A 24,340-nucleotide genomic window follows, 5' to 3' on the forward strand; every position below is an offset into this window, starting at 1 on the left:
AAGCTTAAAAAGTTGTCAACGACAATCAATTTGTGGTGACTATCGTTTTGGCAAATCATCGGTGACAAACTTACATCGAAAAAATAACCACAAGCCAACATTTAGTTGAAATGTCATGGCTAAGTAATGAAAAAGAAAGTTTGAATCGTTGCGGCTTTCGATGTTTGAAACATTTTTTATTTATTTATTGTATTTAAAAAGTTTAAAAGTAACAAGTAAGAAAGTCTAAGTTTGGGTGAAACCGAACATTATATACCCAGCTGTGCACTTGAAACGCTGTTGTTGTTTGCTCTGTGTGGTTAATAGTGTTATAAGTTTGCGCAAGAATACATACTAGCCGAACCCGTGCGCATCTTGCGCAACAAAATACAAAAAAGTCTTGTGTCAAATATCAACAGAAATCAGCTGTTCTATCAATTAATCATCTATAAACTTACATGCGCTTGCGCTGCCAGCTGGCGAATGTTAGCAGCTGCCTGTAATGCCGTGTTGTTCTAATCAAATATTCACAATAGTGCCATAGTACAAACAGATTTTTTTGTGTGCTCACAACCGTTTATTTTTAACAAATTATTTTAATAAAATATAGCTAAATAAAATCACTACGACCAGTAATGCCCAAAGCTCGCTAATAGCAGGAATCTCCATCTTTACAACCAAAACTTTATAGATTTGAATTCCAAATAAGAGCGAAAAAGGGACCTGCACATAAAAACAGCAATTCGAAATAATATATAAGATATGGTTCTATTCTGAACTTATTTTCGTTTAAAAGAAGCAAAAAGGATACAGAGGCTACCACTAATGAACTTGAGCGGGTAGAAATACAGTTTAACCGTTATAGCTCTGAAAAAAAAAATTGTATGCAAAATTTCGTACTGATTTGGGAGATTTTTGTTCGACTTAAGGCATTAAAAGTATTTTGGAAAGAGTAACAAAAAAAGAGGCGAGTCACGCCCATTTTCAATATTTGTTTAAGTTTTGTTCTTAGCTCAGCCATACCACTACTGAGGTAGAATATCAGTCAAATGAAGTTAAACACCATAGAGTTATTACAAACTTTGTTAAGGTTAGAACTTTAGGAAAAGTGGGCGTGGTCTTTAAGCGATTTTGATTATGTTCACTCAGTCTATATATTTGGCAAGGATACACTAATCTGCCAAATGTAATATCTTTAACGGCTTGTTAAATTTTAAAATTTTCTTCTTCTAAATGTGAGTGGTGCCACGCTCAAATTTCACATTTTTTTGGAATTTATGTTTTGCGTCATAAAACCAATCCACTTACCAAATATCATTCATTAGCTTAGCGTTACTCGTTTTTAACTTATCTTATTTTTCCCATTTTTCTAGATTTTCGATATCGAAAAAGTGGGTGTGGTTATCGTCCGATTTCGCTCAGTTTACCAATCTAGTCTGGGTAGTCCATATAAGCTTTTTTACCGAATTTGGTGAAGATATCCCAATATTTGCTCAAGTTATCGTGTTAACGGACGGACAGACTGACGGACTGATGGAGGGACGGACGGACGGACATGGCTTAATCAATTTTCTGTACCATTGATTTTATATATATAAAGTCTGTATCTATATCGATTCATCTATACCTGTACAACCAACCGTTATCCAACCGAAGTTATAATTGTGTACGGTCTGTTTTCTTCTCTTAAAGATTTTGGGCCAAGCTTCTTCCAACTTGCGTCGTGCTCCTTAAATTTTTCCGACAAATTGGCAGCCCGGGACTTGAACCCAGGATCTTCGATGTGGTAGTAGGAGTACGCTACCACCACACCACGCCGGCCGACGTTTCGCGGAAGATGCTGCAGTGGTTCGACCGCATGAAATTATGGCTGACATCGAGCTTCTGACAGAAGACTGAGGGGAGAGACCAGTTAACTGGTTTACGAATGACTTGAAGTAGAAAGTGACTGGGCTAAAATTTCAACAATTGGCTACAATAGTATTTCCTGACTATGTTAAAATCAAAAGGGGTTGGTTGGTTGGATGCTGTGTAGCCCGGATGTTAAAGATCCAAGGCCAAGTAGCGCTCTGGGCGCCATTTCGATGCACATTTCTCCTGGAACCAATTCTGATATCGTATGCTGATATCGTATGGCTAGTCGCTAATCCGTTCGAACCATTTGGAGCTGACCTTGCACCTACTGATATCTTTTACAGAGCATTTAGCTACTTTCTTAGGTTCCGGCAGTAACTATATAACTGCCCAAAGTTAGAAACCTAGTGTGTGCTATAGGTGGGCTTTCACAGAGGTAGTGTGTGACTGTTTCTTAGCTGCCTTCCTCGCCACAGTTCCTTCAAATGCTGTTAAAAGGGATTCCCATTCTCTCAGCATGCAGGCCAAGCGGCCAGTGGCTTGTGATTCTGGCAGTGATCATCAAGATTTCCTTCCTTGAACTATTTAGCACGTCCCCTGTTCTCTTACTGTAGTAATTCGGCTATGTTTGCTTGGTTATCTCGCAGGTGTCCGAGAAGTACCAGTTGGAGACTACCAACTCCTTGAATCTGATATGTATGTTTCTTTTGATTGATGTTAGTGGACGATGCATATCAACCGCCTGCGCAGCCTCCAGCAGTGCCCCTGCCCTTGCACCGAAGTGGGTAAGAATGCTAAAGTGCCCAAAGTCAACAAGCCTGACCAACGGCCGGACTAGATCCGCTTTGCCCGCAATGTTGACTGGGTGTATATTCAGCATCTCATCTTCAGGTTCAAGGAGGGTTTTATTCTTAAAGTGGTTCTGATTCCAACCTGCGCTGTTCGAATGCAGTGAGTTCGGAATGAGGGGTTCTGATATATCCTCGTAAGAATAAACTTTTCTGTTTTACAAGCGTAGACAAACACTCCGCAGCTACTTTCTTTCAGCTACACTAGCAGCTCGTTTACTACCACAATTGCACCCACAGCTCTGCGACAGTTCTGTTTCACAGGTCCTCTCAACACCCAAACTATTGAAGACTTTTTCAATATCCCCAGGCAGGACATTGTTAAATGGCAATTCGATATCAAAAAGCGAAATGGGAAATTTCGTTTGTTCAAAAGAAGAGCTGTTTCCGTTGACCTTCCCTACTAATCAATATGCTGTGACTCCGATAATAACTCCAGAGCAATTCTGTTTTTAATGTACAGATCAAACATACGCTCCCACGATGTTAGGATAAGTGAAGAGAGACATATTGGCCTGATGTCGTTTCGATATATGTATATTAGGGCGGGTCAAATTGTATGGGGAAAAATGGGGGGAAAAAAACTTCAGGTGCACATCCAGTTTCTGAATCTATGTTCCATGGGACCATAGGTCGGAAATGAATTTGGGGCCTCCCTAATTTTGTTAGAAAATTGTATATCCCAATCCGAATCCGAATTTGATATTTATTTTCATGTATTTTATTTGGGATATACAATTTTCTAACAAAATATGGTAGGCTCGAAATTCATTTCAGACCTATGGTCCCATGGACAATATTACTCAGTATCACCCATAGATTCAGAAACTAGATGTGCCTTTTCAACAATAAAGTTGACCTACCCTAATGTACATACATGAAAGCCCTTACCACCAGTCTTTGGGATGAAGGTAACTTTGACCATATTCCCGGACTTTGGTATATAACACAGCTTAAGGCAATTTGTATAAATGATGGCTAGCCACCCTGTAACTTGTGCTTAAACGAATTAAAATCCCTTACAGATTGGATTCCCGCGGTTTTTTCACATTTAACGTCTTTGAAGGAATCTTACAAATACGGTTCTGAGCTTATTCCCACATGTTTTCTTAAAAAATGCGCTGAATATATTTATCAGCCCCTAACTGACTTATTCAATATGTCCCTAAAACATGGAGTTTTTCCTGCTGCTTGGAAGGAATTTTTCTTATACCCCTTCATAAAAACGGCAGTAGGTCATGTGTAGAAAATTATCGAGGAATTGCTAAATTGTCTGCCATCCCAAAGGTATTTGAAGCCATTGTTACTAATCAGCTAACATTTTCCATTTCTACCTTGATTACAGATTCACAGCGCGGGTTCTGTAAAGGCAAATCTACCATTACCAACCTACTTGAATTCACAACTCATTTTTCTAATAGATTTAGAGAAAATCTTCACACCGATGTTATATACACTGAATTCAGTAAAGCAGTTGATAAAGTTTCCCACTCCCTGCTTATCTACATGCTTGATCGATTTGGCTTCCAACCTGGTCTCACCCAGTGGATCTCTTCGCGGTAGAACGCAAAAAGTAATTTTTAAAAATACTCTTTCAAATGTTATTAATGTTCCCTCTGGCGTCCCACAGGGCAGTCATTTCGGTCCAATTCTGTTCTTGCTATTTATTGATGATATCTGTACCACAATAAAATATTCCAAAATTTTAATGTACGCTGATGATGTAAAACTTTTTAGGTCCTATGCGTCTATTGATGGACGTCCCTTGCTTCAAGCGGATTTAAACTGCTTAGTTTATTGGTGCAATGCAAACTCAATGTCGCTGAACCTCAATAAATGTAAATTCATGTGCCTCTCTCGAAGATCTTTGCCAGCAGACTCTTACGTAATTAATAATTTTTGACTTGCATCAGTAAATTATTTTGTTGACTTGGGAGTTACGATGGATGCTAAACTTAGTTTCAACCTTCATATTATGGCTACTGTCAGTAAGGCTAGAGTTGTTCTATCATTCGTGAAACAATGGTCCAAAGAATTTAGTGACCCTTATGTAACTAAAGCCCTTTTTACCACATTAGTTAGACCGATACTAGAATACGGATCAATAGTTTGGAATCCGCGATATCAAGTTCATGCAGATAGACTAGAGTCAATACAGAAGCAATTTTTACTTTTTTCTTTAAGGATTTTTCTTTGGGACTATGGGTATAATCTTCCACCTTATACTAGTCGGTTAAAGTTTATCAATCTTCCAACTCTCGCAAATCTTAGAGAAATGCTAGGCGTATTATTCATGGCTAAACTACCGAATGGACTGATTTCAAACCCCTTTCTTTTGAACGAAGTAAACTTCAATGTGCCATCACGAGCAGTTTTAGATCTCAGCGCTTAACAAACCTCCGCCTATCAACAACTCGGCAAAAACAAAATCCGTGCGTCATGCGGATGCGCCCCTCGTGTCGGTTGGGCGGGCTTTGGTGGGTATTTATCCGTTGGGTTTATTATTATTATTATTATTATTATTATTATTATTATTATTATTATTATTATTATTATTATTATTATTATTATTATTATTATTATTATTATTATTACAAGGAGGACGGAGATTACTACAGAGCCAACAAACGGTTCGGATAACTGTTTTCCAATTTCGAAAGTAAAGCCGTATAACATTTCCTCTTTAGAGTATGAACAAAATATTTTTCTCTCTGTAAATATACCTAGTTCATAACAGAAAAACCTTGGCATATTTTTTTGCAGGCTTTCATCGTATACAACAAAAACGTAAAACATATCGAAAAAAATATTAATCATATGCCACAGACCCGCCCACTCCCAATTCATATACCACGCAATGCGTGACAACGTCCAGTCAAATGAAATATGTCTACAACATAAATACAAAATACTGATTATCCTTCGGTGAATGTCCTTTAACGGTTTACATACGTTTTAGCACCAGACAATAATAAAAAAATCATATACAAATTTCTAAATATAAATGTTCGCACATATAATGACTTGTTATATCAGGATTTATGTAAATATTTCATATTTTTAATTCTGCTCCACCACCCCTCTCTCTCCACAGGATGATGACAATTTCTTTGATGAGCCAACGTCAACTGTCAGATATGGCAATTGCAATACAACTCACGTCGGTGTCTGTTCACAGCCACAAATGCCTCCCTATCCAATCGGTGGCTATATAACAATGAGTGGTGGTTATGGTAGTGGTGGCGCTGGTGCAGCTGTCAGTGGTGTGACTAATGCAAATGCGAAAGGTCACGCTCCAACAACGCAGTTACCATCAGCGTTAACAACACGGGTGCTACGGCGAACAAGTAAGTTTTGCTGATTTGTTTTATATGTGGTAGATACTACAATAAAAATGGTGATAAATACAAAATTTTATTAAGGGTTATTAAGGGTTAATATTCTGAATGTTATGTGAAAATTATTATCCCCTAAAAGTATACTAAAACAGCTTGGGAAATATTATAAATATATTTTTTACATGTATATACATATCCACTTAAACTTTATATGGACTGCTAAGTACATAACTTTATCTACATTTATGAAAATTAATACTGCTAAATTTTAGTATGCATATACTCAGTTGGAACTGAAATGTGTCTCTCCATTTTATCTATACACTATTCTTCCCTTCTATGACCGTAAAGTGTGTATGGCTACGATTCATTGCAACCGATTCAACTAGCGGTGTGCGTCTCCGCTAATAAGCACAAGCAGTTTTGTAGCGGGTTATTTAACAACAGCCGCGAGTCACTAAGAGATGATAAGCGATTTTGCAACCGCAAATGTAGATGTATATACATGTAAAGCTGATGAAGGTATATAGAAAGTCGCGACATCATTATGAATTTCGTTTTTGTTAACATCAACATGTTTCTAACCGAATAAGATTAAGGCCGAGCTTTCTTTGGAATTGGATTTGTTATTTTTTATTTCCTGTAAATGTAGGATATTTTATGATGACTCCGAATGGCAAGTCTTGCCAAAACATTGTGAGCCCGTTTTAGAAAAAACGTTTAGGGTATTTGATTTTAGTCGTCCCGTCATTTTAGTGGGCACCTTCGGTTGGTTCGGCCAGAACACTACCTTTACATTATAAAAATCATTATTTCGTTATGTAGCGATAGCTGACACCAATGGGGATTATCAGAAGAGATCAAATTTTTCTTCACCTATTTCAAAAATCTCAGGCGCCTCATCAGGCGCCTGATCACGTCTGTGTAGAGCTCATACAGCTCATCAGTAAACCCTCGTATACCGGCCATCTTCGAAAAACCTTTTCTCTCGAATACTCAAAAGGCCATTCCATCTTTCAACACTTAACATGTTCCCTAGATTCATCGAGAGAGGACTTTACTCCTCAATTGCCTCAGTCCAAATTAGCTCTTCTTTCCAAAAGTAATTATTATTAGGCTAAAATACGTAAATGCTAGTTCAGCGATAGTCGAAGTCCGTCACAGTTTTGAATTGGTAGCAAGCGCTTGTTCTTTCTTTGATGACAACAAGTACTTCGTATTGTTCTTCTACACCTCAATACTTCCTGGCACCTAACAGTCTTACAAAGTCTGAAGCTAGATTGGTATGTACGTTGACTTACACCTTCCGTTTTTCGTAAACGTGCTATATAAGATTTTATGCCAATCTGGAGGTATTCGGTTGTCCGACCATATTTTGCATAAAACCATATATCAACTCTTCACCTCTGAAAAGATTGTAGTATATCGTTTTTCGGTGCGTTGTTGTCGTCATACGATTGCGAGGGAACGTCAGCGGTACAGTCAGAGACTGGAGTATCGAGTTGTTTTCTCCCTGCCAGCTAGCAAAAGCTTACATGCTCTTTACGTCGTTTACCCGGTCGTCACTGTTGTTTCTGCAGGAGTTGCCTCCAATCTCCATTCATTATAGTAGTTTGGCTTAACGTCAGCAGAGTAGTAAAATATTTGTTTACCGAGTCCCTTTCTCCCAGGTTAGCTTACAATAACCTAAGCATTATCTTTTTGTCCTTTACTCGATCGCCATTATTGTTCCTGTAGAAGTTTTCTCCGGTCTGCGACATCCGCCGGATTTTTTGGCTGAGCTTTGGGCATTACTTCAATCAGCCAGCAACTGAAGCTCATCTTACTTATCCCATTTGGTCTGAGATTTTTATCTGAAAACTAGTATACCCCTCGCGATATATAACGCTCCCATATTGAGTGGGGTCTTGTACGTAGTGCCCTTGTTTTTCGATACCGCGCAGCATTAATCATCCTACTAGTTATTCTCTCTCTGCTTGGATTCATATATCGTTAAGTTGACGATTGCTTGCAGTATGGAAGTGTGAGAGCAAAAGAGTGGAAAAGTTAACAGATTCTGCTCTCTAAACACCTTGTCGACGGTAATCTATTACTGTGCGTTTTTTTCAGCATTTTCTCATGTTGGCTACTGTTGATCCGAGTCGATATTTAGACCTTGTAGGCGGCGCACACACAGATCACTGATGCGAGGATCATAGAGTAACTAATTTTATTTCGTATTCTTTGATCAGTGGACAGCGAAGTAGCATGGTGGATTTTTTATGCTGGAACCTGTGTGTTATATGTACATAACGGTAATTCAATCCGGGGCAACAGCGATAAACCTCAACGCCTTGGGAGCTGTTACATCATGGAAGCTTGATACTCCGACTTTTGGATTCCAGATCACGTCCTTGCCACCCTAATATGTATTATTATGTATTATCATCACCCATTGGTAAGTAGGTACATACAAATCTTATATTAAAGAGTGACGCGAATCGAGGCAAGACGGCCATTCAGTGGCATTCAAGGAGTTGATAAGCGCAATACAAAGCTTCAGAGCTTCCGCAACCCAATTGTCAACCTCACCTACGCGAGGGGAATCCTGTTACAAATATGAATATATCATAAACATCTTTTGCAGGCGGGGTACTGGCGACCCCAATTTCCTCATGGAACTAGGGGGTGGGAGCGGAATGGCCTACAAGGTTTAATATGGTCATATTAATCGTTCCCGATATGATCGGGCTAGCGCCTTGATGGTGTTTGTTACCGGAACGTACGGGATCTATGTCTGGCAAAGAACCATCAACATCGATAACACTCCCCTTTCCTTTCCTAACGCAATGCCGAGGCTATGTTTTGCGCTTCCTTCCTTTTGGCCTCTGTGCCTAGCATAATCTATATAGCGGTAATATTAGAATTTTCCTACACGAAAATATCAACAAGCTGAGCATTGGTATCATCCTTTCAAAGGTTTCAGGTAAACGGCCTCAAATCAAACTTTTGTCTGTGCTTTCATCTCATAAGGAAGTTCTCATCGGATATTTGTTTTGCTTTTTCATTGGTTAAGGTTCATATCCTACGACAAGTAAGTGCTTTTTTACACCATACAATTCTTGAATTCAGTCTGCCATGACATAGTCGAAAGGGATGAGAAGAGAGGGGAAGAGTACAACAAGAGTTTAAATTTTTTCTTGCCATCTCTTCCTCTCTCTGCTTGTATACCATTTTTTGTTTCTCACTTGCTTTCAAAAAAAAAAATTGATAAAAGTAAACGCAAATAGAAAGCACAAAAGGGAACGCCAACAGAGTTTAATTCAAGAACTTTTTGGTGTAAAAGGGAACCAACATTAAACATGAAAATGTGTTAGAAAAATTGTTTTGTTTAGCATACTTTTAGGAGCCATACAAAACATTCAGAATATTTTGTAGAATATAACATTAAAGGTTTTGAATTGATTATTTCAAAAACAACGCAAGTTCGAGTAAAAAACATGAGTTTATGTATGATTTTAGTGTTTAATGCCTGAAATTACGCTCCAGAAGATCACAAAAACTTGATTTCATGGCGCATCATTTCATTTTGGCTGCCGTTTCGATCGTAAAAAAACAAATCCCAATATCAGAAATTGTTTGAAGAATGTCCTATATCATATACTCTCCCAAAAATACTCTATCTCAAAAATGTATTGAATAACATCCTATGTATATAAAACTTAGATTAAAGAACTTTCGATCTCTGCGTTTTGTGTCAAAAGCTCCGTATCTCACCATAAATTCAATGAAGTGGAGGTTAGATATGGTTTTTTTTTTTTGAGATGGGACATTCATCAGCTGGAGTCTAAGATAGGTCGTTTTTGGAACAAATTATGGGATAAGATTTTCTTAAAAGCAACTCGAAATGTCAGTCAAGATGGGTGATTTTCAAGTCAGGCGCCGCTATAACTGTTATTTTTGAAATAATTATTTCATTTGTAATGTATTTCGGTTTTTTGGCGTTTTAAGTGTAAAATTTTTATTTATAACATTATTTTAATTTCTTATAATTGATTTTTTATTATTATTTCTATCTTTTCTTTTTTTCTTCCACATATTTTTACAATAATTTTACACATTGGCTGGCAATTTTTCATTTTTTTTTTTTTGTAATTGGTACATTTAAAGGTATTTGATTGTTTGTTTGTTTTTTAATCATAAACAAAACTATGAAGTATACCTTAATTAATTCTTAGTATCCCCTTATTTATACTGCCAGCTACAGCAAAAATGCAGTAAAGCTCTCTTACTGGCTTTTAGAAATTTTAGTGTCAATAAATTTCTGCGAATAGAATTTACTCATAAGCTAAACAAATACTCACTTTAAACTCCCGTTAAAACATAAAACAATGTTTTAAATTTGATGTTTACTGCAAAAAACTTAAATTATTAAATTACCAAAATAAAAATTTAACTTTCGCCGATTTCACTTTTTACACAATACTGTCTTTTTGCTATGGACGTCAGTATAAGTGTTAGCACAAAGAACAAGAAATTTTTAGTTTGAAAATATAAGTGATCTAACAAAATATTTGTTTGATTCAAAAAGTTAATTGTATTTTTAGTAAACAAAAAAATTTGGCGGTGTATGTTGGAAGCAAATACAGAAAATATTTCAATAGAAATAAATTTTAACCCTAAATAACAGGTTTTTAACATAATAAATTCCAGTAATGATAGCTCACCAACTAAAAATACCCCTTTTAGTCAGTAGAAATACCCAAAAAAAAAGTCTCGAATAAGTGTTTTTACTATTTTTTAAATTAAGTAAATGTTAAGAAACTAAAATTGTATAAATAATATTTAGCTTATTATTTTGGCTGTCCCTATTCGTGCGGAGAATATAATACAAAAATTTCTGTTTTTATTTTTTTAGTGTTTTTTTCATTCCTTTTCTTTTGTGTTTTTTTTTTTTTCATTTTACTTCATTCTGGACAAAAAAAGTTTCCGGACGAATAGCCACTTCCTATTATTTTAGTATTGCATGCGTAATTTAAGCAATAATTATGTATAAAATTCCCAGTTGTTGTTTGAGTGTTTTGTATGCACTCACCCCTTCAACACCCGTTTTAGTTAAGTTTATGTGAATTAATTAATAAGGCTACAATTTTTTTTTTTTTTAAGTCAAACCTTACAAGCTTTTTAATTATTTTCGATATTGTATTTTGAACAAATAATACAACTAATAAACTCCTTAAATAGCACACAATATTGAGTGTTTCTTTTTGGTTGTCAAAATGAATTAAATTAAATATTTTAAATATGTTTGTTCTGTGTCTGCTGCTCTTCTACAATCAAATGCGCTTTAAATGCATGAAACGAAATTATTAAAAAAAAAAAAAATTTCATTTAAACAAAAAAAATTCACTAAATACTAATTTTTGCGGTAAAAAATATGAAACAAATGCAATAACTCATATCCCGCCAATGCGTGTGCGCCTTAAATTATGCCACGAAAAACGCCTAACGCTACAGCGGATTCTTATACTAAGGATGAATATCATAGGTTCTTCGACAACGCGCTGGAATGTAAATATGATTGTTTACTTTTTCTACGTCTTCTTGCTACATATTTCACCCACGTTTTCTAACTCAGTGTCTTTATCTATCTCTTTCATTCATCTGTTTGCTCAGCTGTTTGTTCACTCAAAGAATTAATTGAACAAATATCACATTACAAAAAAATCTTTTTCACTTACATATTTATATCTTTTTCATAAATCGCCTTGGCAACATTTATTTCATACATATATATTTGTACATATAAACAATGCGCTTTATGTTGCTTTTCTACCGCCTTGTTACATCGTTCAATATGCATTGAGTGCTTTTGTGCTTCATTTCGTATTCATTTACTTGTGACTCATGCATTGTTTTTAAGGCGAAACTCAGTTGAGTGCAGTTAAGCGCCTAAAAGGCCACAATTATATTTCATATACTTCACACACATGCATTTTTTTTCGTATCATGCGCAGGGTTGCGAGAACATATTTTTTCGATACCAATTTTTGTTATGAAAAGGAACATTACTATAAACAACAAATGAAAATTTCAGCAACAGGGTATCCATAAACTTGTTTCCTATACTTAAACTACAAACCATCAGTTCTATTGTTTTAGCGCTCCTTTAAATACATTTAGTTGACTTCTGCTTTTCAGGCCGGTCGTCTCCTGATGATTCTAAATTCCTCTCAAAGCTGATTGTAGCGTAGGCGGTTCAGAGGGCTAGCTTAACAGCTCTGGGTTTGCCCATTTATTTCTACAGCTTCTGTTTACATGACCCCAGATAATCTGTTTGCGTTTTCAAAAGGTATATGTATAAACAAATTCTGAAATAGGAAGTTATTCAAACAATATCTGAAAAAGAGCCCTTTGAAACAAAATTTTTATATTGGGCATTATCTAGTCGAACTCTGTTAGAAGTTTCTTCCATGATAAATTAAAGTTAACTTTATTTCTCAATATGCTAGAACATTTAGTTTGTATATACCCAAAAACGCTGCTGATTTTTCCCTGTTAGGAGCTTTATGTAAGAGAAAGAGCTCAAATGCAAATTTGGAGTCCAAATTCAATTTAACCGTTGTTTTGCAAAATTGATATTGAAATATGAAAGTTATGAATTTTTTGGATGGAGCTGGACGCACTGAGTTCGGGGCGAAGAAATGTCAAGTTTACCATGGCGGTATTTGGGTGTTTTTGCAATTTGTTGATAGATAACACTGGACCACGAATTTCAACTTTTTCTCTTTACCAGAAACGCCGTTATGAAATTCGTATGTAAAATCACCCCCTGATTTCGAAAATTGAGTTCATTTTTGATTCTATGGTACGGTTTTTGAGATATTTGCAATTTACCGTTATTCGAAAAAACCAAAAGGATGGCTCCCTTTAATTACGTATATCTCACGAACGGGTAAAGCAATTGCAAAAAAGTTTACAGAATCGGAAAGACGATAAAATTTTCTATGAATACATCATACATTGTTTTTTGCTCAACCAGACAGTTTATGAAAAAATATGAAAAAAATTACTTTTGCGAGGACAACATTCCAAAACCACAACTTTTTATCCAGATATTTTTCCTTTGCGTAAAGCTCTGTTTAATTAGAAAAAAGATAAGCTATCATCGAATAAAATCGATGCAAAACTACGTAAGTTATAAGCGATCAAATAAAAATACCCAGGTTGCGCAACTTCAATGTATGTATACATACATATATTAAAGGTATAAAGTGCAAATGGGATATTATCCGGATAAACGAATAACACCATAACAATGATAATACTTATTCTTTAAATAAATCAAATAGTACTTTTAATACTCGAATTGTTTTATATTAGGTAGAGAGGTTGCATCGAAAGGAAGAGTGGTTGGGTTCGAAACCTTGTGTAGGCATGTAGTTATAAACATGTACTTCCGTCACTTATGGGTAAGTATGCAGGTAGATTTTCAAAATTATAAGACACAAAAAATTTTTAAAGCCTACATCTAAAGCAGGTAGTATTTTCTTTTCCCGGCTTCGTATAAAAAGGAACCTTTCTGTCTAGGTAAGATTTGATTTTTTCAATTTTATTCTTGTTCCGAGTATAAATATGAGTTAAAGCGCCTTGAAACTTCATAACATCTGCAAAGCTCGCCGAAGATAGTTCAGTTCATAAGTCAAATTTCAAAACCGTGATTTATTAAAAAAAAGGACGCGAGAATTTGTTTGTAATAACGATCCAGATATGTTCTGTTTCATGTGTGGCCAATATACTATCATAAGGCGACGACGAGTATTCTCAGATCATATGAAAACTTTATACTCCAAGTATTTTGGCATTGAGCCTAAAAATGCTGAAAAACCATGGACACCGAACACTTTGTGTACATCGTGTCGAGTAGAATTGATTCAGTCGGAATCAGGACAACAAATAAAATTTGATACACCAATGTTATGGAGAGAACCTACTTGCCATTCAATAGAGTGTTATATTTGTCAAACAAAAGTACTTGGCATTGGAAGATCAAGAAGAGTAACCTATGCCAGCGTACCTACAGTGACATTACCAGTACTACATTCAACGGCAGTTGCGAATCCAGTTCCACTATCAACAGTAATATCTGAATGAGGGGAATCAAGTTGTACTGAATTTCGCATGGGAAACGAGAGAAACGTTCTGTCACAAGCACAACTTAATGATTGGATAAGAGATTTGGAACTATCCAAGGAAAAGGCCGAGATCCACACTTCTCGTATGCAACAATTTAAATTTGTGTCATCCGATGTTAAGGTTATATATTGTAGAACTCGTCACGAAGAATTTTCCAAACACTATACCAAGAAAGACAGTATATGCTACTGCAACGACATTCCTGGTTTATTCAAAGAGTTTGGTCAAACATATGATTCAAAAGACTGGCGATTGTTCATAGACAGCAATAAACTGAGTTTGAAGGCTGTATTATTGCATATTGGTAACAAAAAGCCTTCTATCCCGATCGTACATGCAGTAAATACAAAGGAAACCTACGAGGAAATGCAAAAACTACTAAAATTTATCAAATGTGAAGAGCATGATTGGAAAATATGTTCGGATCTCAAAGTCGTTGCAATGCTATGTGGTCTACAAAGTGGCTACACCAAGCACTGCTGCTTCCTTTGCAAGTGGGATAGCCGAGGTCGTAAGGACCACTACGTCAGAAAGGTTTGACCGGATAGAGTCGAGTTTACCGTTGGTGTGGATAACATCAAATACACCCCTCTTGTCAAGAAAGAGAAAATCATACTTCCACCCTTACACATCAAGCTCGGTCTCATTAAAGACTTGGTTAAGGCTTTGGACAAAGAAGGCGAAGCATTTGACTATATGAAAACAATTTTTCCAGATATTTCTCAAGCCAAGATAAAGAAAGGTATTTTTGTTGGAGCACAAATAAGAAAGTTGATCAACAATAATCAATTCAAAAGACTACTCTCATCAGTTGAGGCAGCAGCGTGGGAATCCTTTGAAAAGGTCGTTGCTTCTTTTCTCGGTAGACACAAAAGCCCTAACTACGAGCAGATAGTGAACGACTTAATCAATAATTATGCGAAAATGGCTTAAAGGCTTATTAAAATTAGTTTCCCAAAATTCTATAACTTGTTTACCTAACTAATATTTTCTTTCCAGGCGTAAATATGTCCTTAAAAATTCACTTTCTGCACTCACATTTGAGCTTTTTTTCCGGCAAATCTTGGCGACGAAAGTGACGAACATGGCGAAAGGTTTCATCAGCAAATGAAATTAATTGAGAATCGATATCAAGGATTCTGGGACGTCGCAATGATGGGTGATTACTGCTGGTTTCTCATAAGAGAAACCGATCCTAAACTGAATAAGCGTCAAAGTAGAACACATAATTATTTCGACTACATAGTAAAATCAAATTAAGATAAAGATTGTTAGAATATAGTATAAACATAAATAAATTTTAAAAAAAGTTAAAAATATGGGAAATTTCATTCATAAATTGAACTTTTAACTAAATAGAAGCAGAGCATAGCTAGATATTTCACTCTTTTTATACCATACATACGTTTTGAGCAGACCTGTTAAATTTGAATTAGCATTAGTAATCAATTAATTAGATGCCTATTTAAATGGCCAATGATTATTTCAATTGTTTTCCGTAAAGAGCAATTACTAATTGATTACCATTAGAAAAAAATCAAAAAAAAATCATGACTTTTTCCGATTATTGAAAAAAAATCAAAAAAATCAAAAATAATCAAAAGTAATCAAAAAAGGCCATTTTGATTACTTTTGATTATTTTTGATTTTTTCGATTTTTTTTGATTTTTTTGATTTTTTTTGAATGTTTTGTGATTTTTTTTGATTATTTTTAATAATTTTTCTGCTTTGTTGAAAGAAAAATTCGCGTTTGTTGCATGCACGGAATAATTTCTACATACAAGTATATTTTAGGATGCAATATTAAATCGTAACCGCTTATCGAGGCAAATATATACATGCACCATATAGGATAAGTATATACACGTGCATAATTTGCTACACTCATTATCAAAAATAATAACGTTATGGTTCATCCTTAAGTAAAGCCAATTTTGTTTTGTATACAAAAGTAATATATCCACTATTTTGAATTACGTTATGGCTATGCACTGATTGTTTTGTACATACCAGAACATTGGAAGATGTACCGGTATATCGTGAGCGCTTATGCTCATACAATAGGTATGAGTAATACTACTTAGGTTGATAGATTCACTTCCAACTGGAGCGATCCTCTAAGTTGTCATTCATCATCATGATTAGCTGTCTAACCGAAGGTTGTTATGTCCCAGATAAATTTATTAACAGATGTCCATGTACATTAGATTAAAGTTTCTTTTTATTTCCTTTTGATTACGTCTAGGATATTTCCTATAAAATCTTAAGTTTTGCATAGTGAACCATATTTTTAGTATTAACCACGGAAATTACAGAAAAGTGAGGTTTCGTACTAATCTAATGTACATGTTCAATGGTACAGTTAGGAAATGTAAGCTGTGGTAACTTCATGTTATTTTTTATTAATTTTATATATATGTGTTTTTGTAAACATAAAAATTGCATAAGTTGATGTTTTAAAAGGAAGTAGTGATGTTATGAAATGTGTATCTAATTAATAATTATTTGAATCAATTACAAATTTTTTCATTAAATTAACATTGCCAAAAATAACGATATTTCGATGGAAATTTAAACTTAAAAGAAAGTAAAATAAGAGGTATATTCATTATCTAAAAGTTGTTTTAGTCTTTATAACAAATTTGCATTTGCTTTCAGTAAAGTTAAGGTTTCGAATGAAACGTCCGACAAAGACTGCCGCCTTGGAGCATTTATAATTCCTGCAAAGGAAAATAGTCGCTCAACAGGAGCAGAAGAATTTAAGGGCGTGTTGAAGAGTTTTGCAGCTTCTTTCAACGCACTTCGTGTTTTCCAAATGTCCGTGCTAGTACATGAATCACCCAGATAGCTATACAGCTCATTTTGTACCAAATTTTTCAGCCCACCTTTTGTTGGAGAACATTGCCCCACACTGGAAATATTTTCGTCGTCTGGAAAAAAAAAGAATTAACCTTTTAAAATAGGTATTTTCAATTTGATATGCAAATGTGTGTATATATACCATCGTCATCAAAACTGAAATATGCACTCCGCATTGTAGAACACTCTGTTTTTATGTAATTGTTGTGGATGTGCAAATTTATTGTTTGCAATACTCTTCTTAAAATGTTTTCTTCGCTGGCTTCTTTGTTGTCCTTTTGCAATACTCTTAACCAGTTTAACTTAACATCAGGTGTCAAAACCGATGCAGTGATGGCAATGTTTGCTTCAGATGACAATTTAAAAAAAATATCGAATCGTTGCCTTAAACGCATCTCCAGTTTTCCAGCAATAAAACAGAGCAGATTCTTATTTAGTTTACTTATTTTCATTAATTTGTTACTTAAGGTCATAAGTATAGGTAAAAGATATCCATAAAATACATTTTCTTCGCCTTGTAAAAAGTCCAAAGCTTCGGAAATTGGCTTCATTAAAGATATAAAAGACTCCAAATAATCAATCTCCTCTAACGATATATGCGGAAGACTTAGTCTATCGTTAAGGTCGTTCAGAGTTTCTTTATAATAAAGAAGCTTTGCAACAGAATCGTAGAGGGAGTTCCAGCGTGTAACCACTGGTACAATCAACGAGCAGCCTAAAGTATCTATAATTATTTCCGAGGACTTTGGCCACTTACAATTCTTCCACAAATTATTGCACTTTTCAAAAACCTGTAAAAAAAGTGCGTTTCAATTATGTGATTATCGAAAACATACTTAGAGTGACGAGTGGGACTTATGATAAACAAGTTAAATAAGAAACGAAAAATGTGTAATTTTAGCTTTGGACGCACTATATTAAGTGGGATCTATTCAATCTAAAGGTAATAATGTGGCCACCATTGTATAAAGTTATCACCACAGAGCCGCCGAGACAAAATCCGGGCCCGGGGGCAAAATAAATACGGGCCCACATACTAAAATGAACAAATTCTCAAAATCAAATTTACCACCTTTTACATATTTAAATGCATTTGTATATACATGTTGTGGAACTTTTTTCCCTAAGCCCAAATCCTATAGAAAAATCGATGGCGCGATATCGGTTAATAAATCGACCAGTCTAATGTATATCGCTGTATAGGAATTTGCATCATACCGAATTTTTCTGCTGCAACGACGCCAAAAACCAGCAACACCTTATGCGGGGTGCAGACCCGTTACGAAATTTATAAAATTTGTTCAAATTTAAAATGATTGCTATCTACGAAAGGTGATTAAAGGTGTGGTTTGTTTATTTTCTGTACGCAAAAAGCTTGGATAGCATTTTGAGATTCCCGGGCCCCTCCAAACCCGGGCCCGGGGTAAATGACACCCTCACCCCCCCCCACCCCCTCAAATAGCATTAAACTTTAAACAAGTTTTATTAATTAATGGTATAACGTAAATTATGTAAACTAACGGGTATGAACCGTTTCAGGAAAGTTCGAAAATTCAAAAATGTACAATTTGAGCTCGTGTCTTGAGTCTTTGGTTTTCTTAACGAATATTTAAAAAATATTAAACTAGCACACAAAATAAAAAAGTGGACATGTATTTCGCGGTACTAGGAGTTGCTTTAAATTAGGAACAAGCACGTTGAAATACACGTCGCTCCATGAGTTGTTTTAATTTAAAATATTTACCATTGTATGTCTACTATACAGAGATTCATTGCTCTTTAAAATTTTCATGAAATCACTTGTTGCTAGTAAATTTAAAGTATGGCTCGAGCATCGGTGGTGTTTTCCCTAAAAGTCATCATTTTCGAAAACTGGTAACTCTTCTTCGTTTTCGTCTGCAAGTTGTTCGAAGCTTTCGTCGATTCCATAATCTTTAAACGCTTTGACAAAATTAGACCCGTTATCAGTAACTGTCATAATTACATTACAGCAGTTAAGGCCGAATGAACAATTGATGTCTTTGATCATTTGAGCAATTTTTTCCGCAGAATGTACTCCCTTTATCCTCTTGCATGCCAGGGCCATTGATTTTCTCTCAAAATTTTCCGATACCCAATGACATGTATATCCCAAAAAGCTTCGATGGTTTCCCGACCAAATATCACTTGTCGTACAAAAATATTTTGCCATAGATATATTTTGCTTTATTTTTGTCAACATCTTGCCGTACATACCATCCAGCCTTTTCACAGCTGTTTGCCTACTCATTACCTTAAGCCCTGTGTCTGCAAACAAATCTATAAAGGACTTTTTGTCTACTATGGACACTGGCAAAGCGCAATCAACAATAGCTTTTAAAAGTTTCTTATCAAAGCGATCCTGAGAACTGGAATAAGCCACGTTCCCGTCCTTAAGATTTTTATATTTTCGATAAACATCAGTGTGTTTCGCTTTCAAATGAGTTATAAAGTTTGAAGATACATCTCCGGTTCCTCGTATTACGCGACCACAAGTTGAACATTTTGCGTTTGTCAAAAATTTGTTATTTTCATTAAACTAAATGGGAAAATTTAAATTTATTAAAACGACTGTCGTATTTGAGCAAGAAGATGGAATCAAATATGTAATTTATCATCCCAAGATTTGTTTTTAATTTAATGGCGTGTACTAGAGATATAATCCGCACGTATCATCTCTGAATCAATATTTTTATATATTTGGCTTAAATGGCATCATTAAAATGAGGTGTAAAGCAAATACAGAGCTCAAAAATAAAAAATTGAACGCACCTTTATGGTATAGCGGTGGAAGTGTGATGGGTTTGGGCCTACTTGGCGGCCTCTGGAGTTGGCAAAGTAACTTTCTTTGAAGCCACAATATGATAACAGATAACCGTTTATTGAAAAAAAACTCACCCTTTCTACATTGGTATAATATTCGTCCTTGAAAATTAAATTCGTTGACTTTTTTGATAATATTTGAATATTGTTAAAGGACGTTTTCCTTTTCTGTGGTTGCGGCACATAATCGGGGTCGATTGTATCGTCCCCAAAAAATCACGCACTTCCGAAACCGACATTAACTGACAAATTACTGTTCGCGCACAACAATGTTTTTTTTATAAAACTTTTTACTGAATAATTTTATTTCTATTAGTTTTTCCTTTATATACATAAACTTTTACGAAAAATCCCAAGCACATTTGTTTGCCTATTATACAGTATTTTTCAACATGGTTGCATATTTTACAAGGAATATATATATATATATATGTGGTAAAAGTCTATAACAGCGGCCGACTGTTAATACGCATCCTAAAAGACTCGGCTTGATCTCAGTATTAATAATCCGAAGGCGGAAAACAAAAATTTTGAGTCGTTCAAAGGATATTAAGGAAACAAATTTATAACAAAGCTCTCTAAACGGGACGAAGAACACTCATATAATGGCGATGATATGAAACCAATATTACTTAATAAAGCGGACAATATGATAAACTTTGATTACAAAACAATCAGTGCATTGCCATAACGTAATCCAAAATAGTGGATATATTAATTTTGTATACAAAACAAAATTGGCATTACTTAAGGAACGTTATTATTTTTGATAATGAGTGTAGCAAATTATGCACGTGTATATACTTATCCTATATGGTGCATGTATATATTTGCCTCGATAAGCGGTTACGATTTAATATTGCATCCTAAAATGTACTTGTATGTAGAAATTATTCCGTGCATGCAACAAACGAGAATTTTTCTTTCAACAAAGCAGAAAAATAATTAAAAATAATCAAATAAAATCAAAAAAAAATCAAAAAAAATCAAAAAAAAACCAAAAAAAATCGAAAAAATCAAAAATAATCAAAAGTAATCAAAAGGGCCTTTTTTGATTACTTTTGATTATTTTTGATTTTTTTGATTTTTTTTCAATAATCGGAAAAAATCATGATTTTTTTTGATTATTTTTTTAATTAATTGAAAAGTAATCATTAAAAATAGAAAATAATTGCAAGTAATCATTAAATGGCGTTTAAAGAAAATAATCAACGGAACGGCTAATGATTACCATTAGTAATCATTATTTATTTGGTTTTGAGGTATACGTTGAAATTGCCCAACCTGGGTATTTTTATTTGATCGCTTATAACTTACGTAGTTTTGCATCGATTTTCTTCAATGGTAGCTTATCTTTTTTTTAATTAGACAGAGCTTTACGTAAAGAAAAAACATCTGGAAAAAAAGTTGTGGTTTTGGAATGCTGCCCTCGCAAAGAGTAATTTTTTTCATATTTTTTCATAAAAAAAACAAAAATCTGAAATTATAAGCTAATATCTCGAAAACTATCTGTTTGAGCAAAAAACAATGTATTATGCATTTATAGCAAATTTTATTGTCTTTCCGATTCTGTAAATGCTTTACCCGTTCGTGAGATATACGTAATTAAAGGGAGCCACCTTTTTGGTTTTTTCGAATAACGGTAAATTGCAAATATCTCAAAAACGGTACCATAGAATCAAAAATGAACTCGATTTTCGAAATCAGGGGGTGGTTTTACATACGAATTTCATAACGGCGTCTCTGGTAAATTTTGGCAGTCGACCAGTGTAATTTTGCAAAGATCTGCTATTTACACAGAAGCACTTTTAACCAAGAGCGACTATGTAGACGTAATTCCATAAGGGCCATAGTTATAATATTACTCTCTCTCTGAGGCTAGTAACTTCCGCATTTTTAAATTTTTAATTTCACTACTGCTCCAATGCTGAAAATTGATGTTGTTGCTGATGTTGTAGAAGAGAGAAATCCTTTTTGCATGTTAGGGGAGTAATGCGGTTAAGGACAGTCCTTTGCTTACCAAAAATCCTTATCCCACTTGGGAGGCTGTATGAGTTAGCGTAAGGGTACTAGATCGCTATAGTTCAATGCTTCACCATTACTCGTGTTTTGACAAACTTCTTTCCATGGGTGTCCATCCATTAATTATGACATGTTATATATAACTTTCACTACCTTTTCTTAGAGCACTTCCTCGTATGTCCGCATTTTTCCATACAAGTGTGGATTGTAAGAGCAAGGTTTTTTTTTTTTGAAATAAGATTTTTTTCGATGAGTAACTTTCCGACTTTATTGGATGAAGATATTAAGAAACATTTTAAAACCCGAAAAAAGAAAGGCCGTATTCTCTATTGCGACACGAACGTTCAATTCGTCTCAGATACGAATCGTTCGCCTGCTTGTATTATGTTAAGCGATCATAAGAAGAGACGAGAACAGTTGATTCTTACTTAACAATAACGTAAGAAATGAAAATAATCTATGACGAATTGTCACAAAAACAAAGAAAACACGTGTCATGGTGAGACAAAAACACATATTGTCTAGCCGGCATGGACCAACGTTTATATATATTTGAAAAGTTTGAACCGAATCACAATTCGCTTGCTCCAGTAACCCATACGCTCGTCAGCAAGATGAACTGATAAAACGCAGAGCCGTAATAGTCGGCAACAGATCCATCGAACACAGAGTATGTTAGTATGTAGGAACAGATTTTTGAATTAAATCGCTCTATCAGCTTTCCATGCACAAACATTTTGTCCACTTCTGCCTGGACCATTTTTAATGGCCATAAAATACATTTTAGCGACAGGTTGACTTGCATAGGAGGAACATTCTTCGAAGACGTTCACTCCAAATACCCTATCCAAGGTCTGGCAGTGACATTAGCCAATCTGGGCGACGTAGGTAAGCTAAAATAGCTAACTCTCCAAAAATCACCGAAAACTTTTGAAAAATAAACTGTTCTTATACTCAGCGTGCTTTGCACACAGAGTATATTAACTTTGATTGGATAACGGTTGATTGTACAGATATAAAGGAATCGATATAGATATGGACTTCCATATATCAAAATCATCAGTATCGAAAAAAAATTTGATTGAGCCATGTCCGTCCGTCCGCCCTTCCGTCTGTCCGTTAACACGATAACTTGAGTAAATTTTGAGGTATCTTGATGAAATTTGGTATGTAGGTTCTTGGGCACTCATCTCAGATCGCTATTTAAAATGAATGAAATCGGACTACAACCACGCCCCCTTTTTCGATATCGAAATCTTCGAAAAACCAAAAAAATGTGATATAGCGATGAAACTTGGTAGGTGGGTTCACCTTATGACGCAAAATAGAAAATTAGTAATTAGCACCGCCCACTTTTAAAACAAGATAATTTAAAAGTTTTGCAAGCAGTAATTTGGCAGTCGTTGAAGATATCATGATGAAATTTGGCAGGAATGTTACTCCTATTACTATATGTGAGCTAAAGAAAAATTAGCAAAATCGGATGATTTTTTTTAAAGTCAAATTTTAACAAAAAATTTAATATCTTTACAGTATATAAGTTAATTATGTTAACATTCAACTCCAGCAACGATATGGTGCAACAAAATACAAAAAAAAAGAAAATTTCAAAATGGACGTGTCTCCGCCCTTTTTCTTTTAATTTGTCTAGAATACTTTTAATACCATAAGTCCAACACAAATTTACCAATCCTTGAGAAATTTGGTAGGGGCATAGATTCTATGACGATAACTGTTTTCTGTGAAAATGGGTGAAATCGGTTCAACCACGCCCAGTTTGTATACACAGTCGACCGTCTGTCCTTCCGTTCGGCCGTTAACACGATAACTTGAGCAAAAATCGATATATCTTTACTAAACTTAGTTCACGTACGTATCTGAACTCACCCTTATCTTAGTATAAAAAATGGCCGAAATCCGACTATGACCACGCCCACTTTTTCGATATCGAAAATTACGAAAAATTAAAAAAATCCCATAATTCTAGACGAAATATGAAAAAAAGGGATGAAACATGGTAATCGGATTGGTTTATTGACGCAAAATATAACTTTAGAAAAAGCTTTGTAAAATGGGTGTGACACCTACAATATTAAGTAAAAGAAAATGAAAAAGTTTTGCAGGGCGAAATCAAAATCCCTTGGAATCTTGGTAGGAATACTGTTCGTGGTATTACATATATAAATAAATTAGCGGTTCCCGACAGATTGTGTCCTGCGTCACCCTGGTCCACATTTTGGTCGATATTTCGAAAGCGCCTTCACATATACAACTAAGGGTCACTCCCTTTTAAAACCCTCATTAATACCTTTAATTTAATACCCATATCGTACAAACGCATTCTAGAGTCACCCCTGGTCCACCTTTATGGCGTTATCTCGAAAAGGCTTCCCTCTACAGAACTAAGGCCCGCTCCCTTTTAAA

General features: G+C 35.0%; 1 protein-coding gene across 10 annotated transcripts in view; it reads left to right on the forward strand.

Annotated features, from left to right (window-relative positions):
• The window catches only part of spir (spire type actin nucleation factor), a 422,518-nt gene that overhangs the window by 389,608 nt on the left and 8,570 nt on the right, over positions 1-24,340 (forward strand). For 9 of the 10 annotated variants that reach the window (XM_067767511.1, XM_067767514.1, XM_067767513.1 and 6 more), the window contains 2 exons: positions 5,776-6,028; positions 11,516-11,569. In XM_067767511.1, the coding sequence (XP_067623612.1) occupies positions 5,776-6,028; positions 11,516-11,569 (307 nt within the window). The remainder of the gene's footprint in view (positions 1-5,775; positions 6,029-11,515; positions 11,570-24,340) is intronic. The other variant, XM_067767520.1, reaches the window with a different exon arrangement.

The sequence above is a fragment of the Eurosta solidaginis genome, chromosome 2, assembly GCF_040869045.1.
Source record: "Eurosta solidaginis isolate ZX-2024a chromosome 2, ASM4086904v1, whole genome shotgun sequence".
Lineage (NCBI taxonomy): Eukaryota > Metazoa > Arthropoda > Insecta > Diptera > Tephritidae > Eurosta > Eurosta solidaginis.